Source organism: Mastigoproctus giganteus, chromosome 2 (assembly GCF_048544385.1).
Source record: "Mastigoproctus giganteus isolate SK-2022 chromosome 2, ASM4854438v1, whole genome shotgun sequence".
Lineage (NCBI taxonomy): Eukaryota > Metazoa > Arthropoda > Arachnida > Uropygi > Thelyphonidae > Mastigoproctus > Mastigoproctus giganteus.
Genome location: NC_143576.1, coordinates 208,027,250 through 208,041,886, shown reverse-complemented (window position 1 = coordinate 208,041,886; position 14,637 = coordinate 208,027,250). Strand labels below are relative to the sequence as shown.

General features: G+C 37.6%; 1 protein-coding gene across 1 annotated transcript in view; it reads right to left on the bottom strand.

Moving 5' to 3' along the window:
• The window catches only part of nesd (SHC binding and spindle associated nessun dorma), an 80,346-nt gene that overhangs the window by 46,898 nt on the left and 18,811 nt on the right, over positions 1-14,637 (bottom strand). The window contains exon 4 of the mRNA XM_090390149.1: positions 10,848-11,081. Coding sequence (XP_090246275.1) covers positions 10,848-11,081 — 234 coding nt within the window. The remainder of the gene's footprint in view (positions 1-10,847; positions 11,082-14,637) is intronic.

Below are 14,637 nucleotides of genomic sequence, written 5' to 3'. Positions count from 1 at the left end.
ATCCCCCAAGCTAGCAGTTTTCCAACCCATCTAACACTACCTCAATAGTATCAGCAAATATTCTTGCACCTTTTCTATTTAAGTGTATCCCATCCCTCTAGAAGCAGTCTCTCCTGTTAACAAGCAAGACCACGCTGAAAAAAATTTTACCCCATGAGCCTTGTACAATCTTTTCGAGGCTGAACTGGTTGACAGTTCTCTCATCATATAGTCCCTCCTATCATGTCTAGGCATAATTGCAGACACTTTCAAATTTAACACTAACTCGTGAATTTTTTTTAATATTGATCTGTACTTGTTAAGTAAATCTGCAGATCTCCTACTCTTAATGTCATTAGTGCCAACATGTACAAAAATACCATCTTTTTGTGCCCTTAAAAGATAACTGCTCTACAACGTCATGAACTTTTGCCCCTGGCAGACATACCCTAGTATTGTTCCACCTAACTTTCTGCATAATATGTCCCCGTCTCCCTGACAATAGTCACCAACAATAACTTGCTCCTGTGGGACTAGCAAATTCTGCCTTGGAGATTGCTGCTATGTTGCCCGATACACAGGAGTGAGTGAGCTCTTGTGTTGAGTTGGGCAGCTGAGAGCTTGATGGGCCCCATTTTAATTCCTTCAAGGGCATCCACCCTAATCTTCAAGCTCTCGTAGACATCCATCAGAATGGCGAGTTGGCACCTAATTTCTTGACACTCCTTGCTCCTAGCACACACAAAGACATCCTCCTTGGCTAGATTATGTCCTGTTCCAGAAAGGTCTGCAAACATTTCACAAGTGGCACATTTTTTAGGCTGCAATGCATTGGAGCCTAAAATTGCTTGATTGGGATCTTTGAGCTAACCAAGACAGCCACACCTCCACGGGCAGCATTTGAAGTATTACAATCTTGTCGATAGATAGAATAGTTCTTTATGGTAGTAAAAATTTGAGGAGTTAGATATGTTTCCTGTAGACAAAACCCGACTGGCACATAGCAGTTAATTAAATCTTGAATGTCATTAAGGTTGCTACGAAATCCTCTACAATTCCATTGTAGAATATAAGGCATTATTGGTGTTTAGTAGAAGCTGTATCTGACTGTTTTTTGGATGTGACTTGTTTATGGCATTCAGGCTTTGGTTTTTCTTTTTTGGAAAAGAATGGCCAACCAGTGTCCATGTCTTCTTCTGCATATATCTCTAAGATTGGGTCTTCCTGTCTGGATGAGGCAATTGTATCCATGGATGTGTCCTGAATATTCTTTTTTATGTTTGAGACTCGGTTATTTGATGTAGCAGCAATCATTGGGGAAGAGAAGGAGATTTCGCAGGTACTGTAAGAGCAGTATTGCTTGCCTGGTTCAAGTGCTTGGGGATACTAGACTGTTGCTAAGAGAGAACAGTCCGAGCCCAGTCAGAGATTGAAGTGTTGGAGGGGACTGTAACATCAGTTTGGGTAGCCACTGATTGATATTTTTGAGCCATACTGGAGTATGTACATTTAGAAATACTGGGAGCAATTAATTTCTTTGCTTCTTGAAAGCTTACTTTATTTTCAATCTTGTATTTTACAATTTTCTTTTCAGTTTTCCATTTGTCACATGTCCTAGAATAAGCAGGATGGTTGCCTTTACAGTTAGGGCAGGTCATTTCTGTTGCCGAACAATCACCTTGAGTGTGATCGGAGGATCCACAGTTGGGACAAACTGAGAGTGGCCATATTTTTGGCACTTATAACATCTCAATGGATTAGGTATGTAGGGTCAAATGTGGCAAAGAAGATAACCTGCTTTTATGGAAGAAGGTAGGTTTGGGGTATAATATTCCTTGTAGGTGCGAGTGTATTGTCCTTTTTAATCATGATTCTTTTTACTGCAATTACATTTTGCTCCTGAAGTTCTTGACTTATCTCCTCCTCCGAGACATTCAATAGGACCCAGCTGGATATAACACCCTTAGATGTGTTTAGGGTACCATGGAGAGAAACTTTTACTGAAATTCCAGCAAAATTTGTAACTTTCAGTAGATGCTCCGAATGTTTCCTGCTGATTGTTTCTACTAGTAGGTCTCCTGATTGCAGTCGCTTGACTGTTTTAGGAGATCCTGCAAGACTTTTGAAGTGTTTCTGGATAAGAAACAGAGACAATTTGGTGAGAGGCTGATCTGTAAGAGAGTGCATTATGAGAAATGCAGGAAAATTATGTCTGAGGAGTTGGTCTTAAACCTCTTGGGTTGAGACATGTCATGGTCATTTTCTGTCTGGCCGAGAGCTTGTTGACTCTAGAGGAGGAAACTTATTGTATTCCATAATTGTTCCTTTTGGCCCTTGGCAGATTACGTGTTCTGCCAAGGTTTAACTGTTCTGTCAAAAATCAACAGTGATCACAAAACAGCATGGTGCTATATCGAAGATGGAACAGCTGTTAAATGCACTAGGATTTCCAGAATGGTACACAAGCAGTGGTTTTAATTTGTAATCTCCCACTGCATTAGCCCCAAGCATGAACCTATCTTTTGACGCCTTGAAACCTGGCATTGTATTTATCTCTTTGGCAATGTATGTTTGATCTGGCATTTTTTTCCAATACAGAGCAGTCTTCTCAACGTTAAAAATTTGCTGCGTTGAATAGCCACCTTCATCAATAATTTTTTTCAATAATCACAAAATTTTTCTGCAGCTGCAGAATCAGCACTGGTGACTTCACTGCATACTTTAATCTTGTGGAAACCAGTGCAATGCTTGAACCTATTAAATCACCCGTTGCTTGCCACGAACTTGGGTTGGGGTTTGCCGTACTTATCCTTAATATCTTTATAAATACTTGTTGCTTTTGCTTGAATGGTCATTACTCAGGGGCACTCGTTTCTGAATCTGATTTTCCATATTATTAAGGGCATCAATAAAGCCACCCTACCTGTGCATTTTTGATTGAACCAGAGAGCATGGAAAACAATATATCTCTCTTTGAGGATTGGTTTAAATGCTGCTTCATTCCTGAGGTTGAAAAATATTGTAAAGACTACTTTCCTTTCAAGATTTTGCTTCTATTAGATAAATGCTTCTGGACATCCTACGCATCTAGATGATTTCAATTCGAATACTAGTCATATTTCTACAGCCAAACACGACTTCACTCATCCAACCTATGGATCAGGGTGTTATTTCAAATTTAAAAGCATACTATTTACGGGGCAACCCAAAGGTCGTGGGTTCGATTCCGGCCTCGGGCTTGGATCAAAGTACTGCAAAAACCTTGGGAGGTGCATTATGGCCACAGAAGCCTATGCGCCAAAAACTACCAAAAAAAAAAAAAATACTATTTACGCACAACATTTTCTCAGGCATTGTCTGCAGTAGACAATGAGAAAAATTTTACATTAAGAGACATTTGGAAACATTATAATATTTACGTCATCTTAAACATTAATAAGGCCTGGGTGGAAATTACTAAAAGTTGTTTAAATGGCACATGGAAGAAAATATGCCCACGGCTCGTAAAAGGCTTCGAAGGATTTGAAAAAGACAAAAATCATACGAAGAGGTTATAGATAAGATTGTAAAGGTTGCAGAGCTACTTCAGTTGGAGGTTGTTACCAAAGACACAGAGGAGTTAATAGAGGAAGAAGAGAAGGAATTATCTAAAGAAGAACTTATTGACTTGCAGGCAGTGATAGTGAAAGAAAATGCCAACAAACCTCAAGATGAACCAAATGAGGAGCCGAGAAGCTTCATCACCAGAGAGATGGCACTGGCATTCCGTGAAATTGCACTGGCAATGTTTGAGAAGATGGATCCTGACAGCGAACGATTCTTAAAAGTTAACAGAGGGGCAAATGATATGCTTGCTTGCTACAAAGAAATTTACAATGAAAAGAAAAAACCACCATCCAATCATCCATTAATATGTTCTTTCGTAAGGTTGAGTGGCCGACCCCTTCTAAATCTCCACAGCCTTCAACCTCCACAGTGTTATTATGTTATTAATGTTATTAATTATGTATGTTATTAATTTTATTGTAGCTGTTATTAATTTTATAGTTTTTCCTGTGCATGAGATAAAAAATTGAATAAATACAATAAATAATTCTATTTACATGTTCATAGAACATTTCTTTTTTGATTCAATCAATTCAGTTCAGCGAGCACAATTGCGAGTGCTGCACAAACATGAGGGAAATTCTGACTTATGTAGCATTCCACGGAATTCAGAGGCTGATGGTGCTGTTGTTGTTATTTGGAGCATTAGCAACTTAGGCCATATTGCTCCGGGGATATGCGGTGGTCATTCCCTGACCTTTCCACATCCTGCATATTTGGTGGTCACGGGCTCGAACCCCGGTCTAATCAAGAAGCATGTGCTACGCACTGCTGCTCCTGCCCACCTGGCTACGGAGGCGCCTACCAGCATTCCACGGAACACAACCCTTATATAAGTCGGGGAGTTCCAGTACTGGATCTCACCATGATGCCCATTATAACCTCCGTCATACTGAATGATATAAGATGCGAGACTGCCACAGCTTTGCTCTGGAGACTAAAATAGGTTTTGTTCCTTCATGTCTCCGATAAGCAAGGTAGTGGTACAGAACTGGGTGATTAGTTGTTGTTGTTGTGGGGGTTTTATGGCGCATAAGCTGCTTTGGCTATAATGCGCCTATTTCTTTATTGTAAATATATATGAGAATTTCTTGTCACGTCAGAAAAGGCAGAAATCAGAAATGACTAAAACTCCAGTTTTCTTCAGAAAGTTAAAAAATTCAGGAATATTTGCATTGTCACCAATGATATTCTCTAGAGTTATTGCTTTCTGAAGGTTAACCCAAAGATAGCAGGGTTGTATTTCTGTCTTGTTTATAGTATGGACATTCAATGAGAATGTGTTTCACAGTCAAATTAAGAGAACAATGTGGACACTGTGGTGGATCATCTCCTGTGAGTAAATGAAGGTGGGTCAGGTAAGTATGACCTATTCTTGCTCTTGAAAGAATTACTTCTTCTCGTCTTGATGTCCGGACACTGGAGAGGCAGATTTTCGGAACTTGTTTAATCTGTAAGAGTTTATTATTCGTTTGGGAATGCCATAGTGCTGTCCATTCTGATAGGCATGCAGCATGAATCATTAGTGCATAGTCTGAGGCTGGAACAGGGATATTGGTTAAATCTAAGCTGGTTGGGTTTTTTGCAGCTTTATCAGCCAGTTCATTGCCTAAAATATCAGAATGTGCTGGTATCCAGCAGAAGGTGACCAGTTGGTGGTGTTCTTTAATCTTTAGTAATAATTTTCTTATTTCATTTATAACAGGGTGAAATTTATCTGATGAATTACACAATGCCCTGATTGAGCTGAGGGAATCAGTGTAAATTACTGATTTTAAAGAGCAGTCAGGAGAGAGATTTTTTAAAGCTGGTTTAATTGTGAATAATTCAGCCGAAAAGATACTGAATTCAGAAGGAAGGGCTGCTGATACAATTGTATTCGGAAACACTGCAGCTGCTCCAACTTTTGAATTGGATTTAGAGCCATCTGTGTATATTGGTAAAAAATCAATATATTTTTGAGTGTGAACAGCATGAACTTGTCTGATATTTGATGCTTGCAAAATATTCTTTCCCCACTGACAGAGGTAAGTGTCACAGGTTGGTATAGGAGGTTGAACCCATGGTGGTTGAGTACAAGTGGCTACTTGTTGTACGGAATGGATGGATATATTCCAAACCTGCAGTAGTTCAAGAAGGCAATGACCAGCTGGTTTTACTATGCTAGGTTTATTTCTGTACAGATTTTCTAATGGTGGATTGTTGTTGTTGTTGTTGTTATTTGGTTTTTAGGAGCATTGGCAACTAAGGCCATATTGCTCCGGGATATGCGGTGGTCATTCCCTGACCTTTCCGCATCCTCCGTATTTGGTGGTGACGGGCTTGAACCCCGGTCTAATCAAGAAGCATGTGCTATGCACTACTGCTCCTTCCCACCTGGCTACGGAGGCGCCTAATGGTGGATTGAAAACATATGGCTGAATGGGATGCGAGGCACAAGCTTGTATCTTAACAGAATACTTCAGCAAAAGCAATTTCCTACATAAAGATAGTGGCGGCTCGTGAGCATCAATGTACAGGCTATGTGCTGGCGATGTTCTGAATGCACCAAGTGCAATTCTCAGTGCACTGTGTTGAACTGGATCAAGCCAGCGTAATGCACTCTTTCTGGAAGAGTCATAAATGGGAGCTCCATAATCAAGACGGGATCTAATTAATGCCCTGTATAATCGAAGAAGGGAGGTATGATCTGCACCCCAAGTTTGTGCAGATAGAGCTCTGAGTATGTTTATCTTTTATCTTTTTTAAGCAGGCAGTACGTACTTTTTTAATGTGCTCTAAGAAATTTAGCTTGTTGTTCATGATTAAACCTAGAAATCTAATGTTACTAGTGACTGGGATGGAGATATTAGAGATGTGAAGTTCAGGATCCAGATGAAGTTTGCGTTGTCTACAAAAATGGATAGCAACTGTTTTCTGCTGCAAAAGCCTATAGCCGTTAAGGCTAGCCCATTGCTGTATTTTATTTAATGATATCTGAAGCTGTCGTTCAATAGATCTCATATTTTGGGAATGACAGGAGATGGAAAGGTCATCTGCATAAAGGTAAGTTTCTACGGTATTTGGAAGTTGTTTAGTGATAGAATCTATTCTAAGGGCGAAAAGAGTGGCACTGATCCCTGTGGAACACCTTCTTCCTGAATGAAAGTTGCAGAGAGGGCATGTTGGTATCGTACTTGAAACGATCTAGTGTGTAGAAAATGCTTTATAAATATGGGAAGGTTGCCCCGCAGACCAAGAGAATAAAGATCTCTTAGTATGCCATGCCGCCAGGTGGTATCAAAAGCCTTCTCTATATCTATGGAAACCATTACTAGATGTTCATGCTTAATAAAGGCATTACGAATGGCAAATTCGTAATGCCTTAACCATAAGGTCCAAGCATGAACTGTTTTGATGAAAGCCATACTGACTATTGTTCATTAACTGTTCTGACTCAATCATCCAGACGAGTCTACAGTGGATAATTTTTTCTAGAATTCTGCTGAGGCAGCTTGAGAGTTTGGTTTGGTTTGGTTTTTAATGGCGCATTGGCAGCTAAGGCCATAATGCGCCCAGCTTGAGAGGGATATTGGTCTATAACTATAGGGATTGGTTGGGTCTTTTCCAGGTTTTAGAAATGCCAAAACAGTAGAATGATGCTAAGAAGTTGGATAGACATTTTCAAGAAAAATACGATTGTAAAAGAGCAGAAGGAGACGCAAAGCTTTGTCATCAAGATGTTGTAGCATGACGTAATAGATTCCATCTGGTCCAGCAGCACCATTGTGGGCTGTTCCGATAGCATGCAAGAGTTCGGAATATTGTAGGGATTTGTTATATGGCAGAAGGAGGGCAGTTTGGAAGTTAACAGAGTGCTGTTCTGCAGTGTTTTTAATTCTCTGGAAAGGTGGAGTATAAGCTTCTGCCGCTGAGATTTCAGCAAATGTGTTGCCCAAAGCATTTGCGATATCTAAAGGACTAGATAGATCTTGACCATTATAGGACAGAATTAGTGAAGGTACGGTAGGAAACTTACCAGAAAGCTGTCTAATTTTTTTCCATATTATTTTGGTGTCAGTGTTTTTGTTAATGCTTGATGCAAAACAGATCCAGGATTCTTTCCTGGCTTGCCTTTGTATGAAACGTGCTTTTGCCTTTGACTTCTTATAATTTATTAGATTGGGTGTTGTTGGATATTGCCGAAACAAATTCCAGGCTTTATTTTTTGCTTTTTTGGCATTTGTGCATTGCTGATTCCACCAATAATTATAATGCTTACGAATTGAGGGATTTGATAGTGGTATTGTATCTTTAGCCACATTTAGGAGATGTGACGTGATGTATTCTGTCACATCATCGATAGGCTGGAGATGGATTTTTCATTATCAAAAGATATTGATGACTGGAATTTTGCCCAGTTTGCTTAGGCAAATTTCCATTTTCTGCAGGGTTGAGCTGGAGGAGCTTGTGCTATTAATAGGTTGCATACGATTGGGAAGTGATCACTAACCATTGGATCATTTAAAACATACCACTCTATGGTTGGGACCAGTAAAGGAGAGCAAATGGAGAGATCTATCTATGGCTGAGGTACGTCCATTTGGGAGCTGAATGTGAGTGTGTGTGCCAGTATTGAGTATGGTGAGGTTTACGGCCTCTATTAGGCTCTCAATGAGTCGACCTCGTCTATCTAATTTAGGATCGCCTCATAAGGGGTGGTGCCCATTGAAGTCCCCTAAAATACAGAGAGGTGGAGGTAACTGTATAAGGAGATCTTCAAGATCTTTTAAACAGTAGGTACGGTTTGGCTGTAAGCAGATTGATACTAATGTTATTTCAATATGGAGCATTATACGCACAGCAACAGCTTCTATTTCAGTTTGAAGTGGAATATGTTTAGTTGGGATCTTTGAATTTATCAGGATTGCGACACCACCATGGGCAGCATTTATTGTATTACAATCCCTTCGAAAAAGGCAATAGTTTTTTATCGATGGAGATATTTGCAAAGTTAAGTAAGTTTCCTGAAGACAAAGGGCTACTGGTGAAAATCGATTTATTAGATCTTGGATATCGTCTGTATTGCAACGAAAACCTCTGCAGTTCCATTGTAAAATACAAGGTATTATCTGTGTTTAGTTGATGGAGCTGATTCTGACTGCTTTTTGAAAGTGACTGGTTTATGGCGTTCCAATTTCTGTTTGTCTTTTTTTTAGGAAGACTGGCCGACCAGTGTCCATTTCTTCTTCAGCATGGATTTCTAAAATAGGATCTTCCTGTATAGATGTGCCATCTGTGTCCATGGTTGTGTCCTGAATATTTTTCACAGTATTTGTGTTTGTAATACAAGATGTGGTAGCAATCACTGGTGGAGGAGTTACCGCTGGTATTGTCAGAGGTGTATTATTTGCTTGGTCTGTGGTCTTGGATTGTTGCTTGCATACAGTTGGTTGCACCTCAGAGAGGACATTTCTAGCCCAATCAGAAATTGATTTATTAGTAGGGACTGTGACATCAGTTTGAACGGAGACTGCTTGATATTTTTTTACAGCATTTGTATAGATAATATTCTGGTTTATAGTTGGTGCAACTAGTTTTCTTGCTTCTTGGTAACTGACTTTGTTTTCAACCTTGTATTTTACTATTTTTTTCTCGGTTTTCCACTTTTCACATGTCTTCGAATATGCAGGATGGTCGCCTTTGCAATTTGTACATGTTATTTTTGTAGCAGTACAGTCATTTTGTATATGGTCTGTGGACCCACAGTTGGGGCAGACAGGAATTCCTCTACATACAGTTTGAGAATGCCCATACTTTTGGCATTTATAACATCTTAAAGGGTTGGGAATGTATGGGCGAATGCGACAAAATAAATAACCTGCTTTTACAGAGGAGGGTAAGTTTGGCTTATTGAAAGTGAGAATAATATTTCTTGTAGGTGTCAGTTGATTATCTTTTTTAATCATTATTCTTTTCGCTTCAATTACGTTCTGTCCCTGCAATTCTTGGGTTATTTCTTCCTCGGTGACATTTAATAAATCCCAACTCGATATGACACCTTTAGATGAATTTAGGGTTGCGTGAGGTGATATTTTTACAGGAATTCCAGCAAAGCTTGTTAGTTGTAGAAGCTTTTCAGAATGTCTTTGATTCATGGTTTCTATAAGTAAGTCTCCTGATTGCAGTCTCTTCACCGTCTTGGGAGATCCTGCTATACCCTCCAGATGTTTCTGTATAACAAAGGGAGACAATTTGCTCATAGGCTGGTTACTTAGAGAGTGAAAGATTAAGAAAGATGGGCAGGGTTGCTCCATCCGATCTATCTTCAATCTCTTTGGGTTGTCATTAATTATGTCATTTTGGTCTGTATTTGCCATTTTTGCTCCTTTTCGCCCTTGGCAAGAGGACTTTTCTACCAAGGTTTCCGGCCCCGCCACGGGGAGGCAGGAGCAGTGCCGCAAGGAGGCCAAGCGGTTAGAAAGGTTAGTTGTTAGTAAAGAATATAATATATATAATAAAAAGAAAGGTGAATTTCCTTTCTCTGTCCTTACTTGATACTTTACAAGTGTAGAACTTATTTATGATAAATAAACTGCTTATACAAAACGATATAACTTAAAAAGAACTTTTATCTCTCAGAAAGATCACTGTTTGATTCGCACTAGATACGCTTGACCTCGGATTCACCTGGCACCCGGGGCCTGGGTGATTAGTCATCTACTACCTAGTATTTCCTGGTGATACACAGGGGAGCCGTTCCTCTGTGTGATGTGGATGCCACACCCCAACCCCTGTTCAAGTTGGTTCACACCTGAGTGGTTACATCTAGTTTAGTAGTTGCAGATGAGAAATCTCCCCCATAGAAAATGACTGTATGTTCCATTGGCATTTTAGTCTCCTATAGTCATACTGCCACGAGGATGAACTCAAGATCACCACCAGACTAAGTATACTTTAGTAAAAAAAAAAAAAAAAAACAGGTGATTATGGCACTTTGATTTTTAAACTGATTTTAAACAAAGGTAATATACAAATGTATAACAAAAGTGTATAGAATCGATTCTATTCCCCTTTCATAATTGGTCTATAAAATAAATTTAATATCAAATTTACCCCTTTTTCCTATTCATTAACTGCTCTACCTCTTAAATAGACTGTCTACAGCAGTAAGGATGAAGTGACCTTCACTTCATTCTTGTGACAATAGGACTATGTCAATAGGAAAATGCCTGCGAGCATGGTATTTATATTAATTAATACACAGAAGCATTTATACTTACCGTATTAGAGGATTTTCTAACATTTCTATCTCTCTCTGCAACTCTTCAAGTTTCATTCTTAACTGCACAGATTGAAGCACATCATCTTCATTCAGCTCAGCCTCAGAATCACTGACATTCATTTCACTGTGAAGCATATCCAATTCTTTCTTCATCTGCCACCCTTCATTCAACATATTTTCGACTTTTGCAGCCATAGGTTCTGATATAACTTTGTTTTTAATATCAAAAAAACTAGAGAAAAAAAAAGTACAAAAAAGCTTTTATATATAATATACTTGCATACTAATGAATGGAAAAAACAAGAAAAATACCTCAACAAGAGAAATAAAGCCATAAAGAAAATGGACACAGTTTATTTGTTTGCCCTCTCCATACTTCAGTTTCTTTATAGTCTAACTCCTGCCTTTCTATGATATTTTTCTTGTTTTGTAATTCTCCACATTTCCATTCATTTAATATTTTAATATTAAAGCAATATTAATATATGCCCTACAATTTCATCTAAATCAGCAAATTGCTACATAAGGTTTAAAAATTTTTCTTGCATATAGAAAAAGAATAAAAAGAATACTAAACTTTTAATATTAATATTTTTAATACTAAACTTTTAAAAAGAATACTAAACATACAACTACAGCACTAACTCCTACAATTAATCACTACACACATTCTCTCAATCTCCCAAATAACATCAAATTTTAAAAAATATATTTTATTACTAAATGAAATATATGAATAATAAAAAGGTAAAAAAATGAAAGTTTCAGTTTAATTTTCAGTTTTAATTTATTTAATCAGTAAATTCCATTCCTAGTGATATGATTTATTTATTTCTCTCATTTATATAACTTCAATCAACATTTCTGTGAAAAGAATCAAGAAATAGTTAGGGTGGGGAGGAACCTTCTCCCTGGATTTCAACATAACTGAAATAACAAAAACATACATGCTTGAAACTTTTATCCAATACCTACTGATTCAAGTATCCTGATTTACAATATCAGTTTGTCACTTTCACAATTAATTAATTTTGTATTAATTTAATGTGTATTAATATTAATTTTGTATTAATTGAATGTAGATTGCAGTATGCATTCAATATTCTAGATATTTCACATTTCTACTCTAATATAATAAGCAAATAATAATAATTCATAAATATTTTGTTAGCTGATGGCAAAGAAATTAGCCTGTACAAAAACAGAAGCTTTCTTTTTGAAGAAAGTTCATAAAATCGTAAAATTCGTAAAAATCATAATCTTGAGAGAGAGAGAGAGAGAGAGAGAGAGAGAGAGAGAGAGAGAGAGAGATGATCTTGTCTAAAAATCTGAGTGCCACTGAAGATGAGCATAGATGCAACACTCTTTTTTAAAAAAATAAGATAGAACTGAGTTTTAGAAGGACTGAAGTTAACAAAGTTTGCTTTTCTTGTTAGGGAATTACCTGGAGATCCTCATTTAAGGAATTGGTGGAAATGTTCAAGAAGTTGAAGCTGTTTGTGCATGACAAGGTATCTCTAATTGGAAGGTGGAACTATAACTGTGCATCATCAGCAAAAGCAAAACTACAGATAGGATTTCAAGTCAGCAGAAGGAGATTAACACATCCAAGTGGAAAATAATGGGAGAAAGAACTGAACCACGGGGAACACCAGCATTAGAGAAGAAGCTAGAAGTCAGGAACTTACCATCATCTGCAATGAGCATTTAGAAGAAAACTGAATACCCAACTGCAAAAAACAGTCAGCATGCCACAAGATGTGAGCTTCAAAAGCCTAAAAAAACAAGTCAAGAGCAACTGTTCAAGTTTCATCAAATTTTTCCAAAGATGAGCAACATAAAAGCCAATATATTACCAGTGGATTGACACTGAGAGAATCCATATTGTCAATCATTGATCAGATGGAAAGTTGAGTTAGTTTAAGAGTTGACAGTTGATTGATTTCTGAATTATTTCATAAATAGTTGAGGTGAGTACAATATGGCAATAACTAGGAGGGACAGATTTTTCATCCTTTTTTTTTAGGAAATGACTGAATATGAGTAAGTTTCCAAGCAAAAGGAAAAACACCAGTGAAATAAGAGAGCGTAAAAAGATGACCCAGAACTAGAATAAGCTCAGAAGTACAGGTTTTGTGAAACAAGTGAAGAAGTGCCATTAGGACCTGGAACTTTCTTGACATCAAGATTGAACAGAATTCTTCTAACATCATTCTGTCAGAATACCCAAAGGAAGCATTTAGTGAAGTGTATTAGAAATGACAGCAGTTAGTTTACTAAGACTGTTAATACAAGAGTTAGAGCCGACCGGGTTAGCCTGGTGGGTAAAGTGCCTGCCTGGCAATCCAAAGGTCGCGGGTTCGATTCCCGCCTCGGGCTTGGATCAAAGTGCTACAAAAAACCTTCGGAGGTGCATTATGGCCACAGAAGCCTATGCGCCAACAACTATCAAAAAAAAAAAAAAACAAAAAAAAAACAAGAGTTAGAAGAAAAATAGGATACTAGTAAGTCAGCTTTGTCTTTAGCTGAATGCAATAGAACCACTATTGCATTCAGCTAAACATTATAACAGAGGTGGGAATATTGATGGATAGAAGTTATAGCCAACAACTTTGGCAAGAGATCAAAATTTTTGACTACAATTTGGACAGGAAGGAAAACTTTCTAAGTACTCTTACCTTTCAAAATCATGTGTTAACCAATTAATAACGATTTTACAACTGTTGCAAGCTTTAGCATAGACAGAAAATGAAGCTGGAGATTTGGATACAAGTCAATTGCAATATACTACATTCTTATCTTGAACAAACTTAGCTCATTTATTGAAAAACCAAAGTTTAGATAAGGGATGATGAGGGAGGAATACAGAATAAAGAATTTCATCCCTACAAAGATAATTTATCTGATACAATCCGGGCAACAGCATGATCAAAAAATTTAAATCGGCAATTCAACCAAAGAAATGAGGAATGGAAATCAAGCAGATCATCCCATTTACATTCTTGTAATGCCAAACACAAGGGTGAGAACAGCCATGAGGGAGAAAAGTTACATTGGAGAAGAGATCATCACTAAGCTGTGATCTCAAGTACCTGGGGGCCCACTAACATTGACTGTGTACTTTGAAAGGTTGTTGGTGAGAAAGACATCAAGGGTTGTTGTTATTTTGGGTGTTAATGGCACATTAGCAACTAAGGCTATAATGAACCAAAACTAGGTGATATAAAAGAGCAGTTTAATATTTCAGTGACCTAAGGAATTAGGTCACTACGTCAAGAATAACAATAATAAAAATGTGTAATAAGTTTATAAAACAGTAACTTTTAAATACTGTGTAAAAATATTTAAATGTTTTAAATAAATAAAAAGAGCTGATAAATTTACATTGTTGGATAAAATCTGACTGAGTGTATAGGACTCAGTCAGATGACTAAAAGCAGTAAAATATATATGATGTTCATGCCTATAAAGAGGACACTCAGATAAAATATGTCTTTTGATTAAGAACGTGTCACGCTGCTCACACATAGGAGAGTCATCCACCCTGACATCAAGGGTGTTGGGTGTATAGTTAGGGTTGTCTAATATTCTGGTAGGAAAAGAACAAGCTGTGTGAGGTCATTAGTAATCACTGGTTGAGTTGCCTTGACCAGCAATTACTATTGTCTACTATTACAATTATAACTCAATTAAACACTTGTAACTCTCTGATTTCCTTTCAAAGAAAGAAAGTCAGAGTTATGTGAACTTAATGGAGTTAGGAGAACAACAGAGGTAATAAATAAATT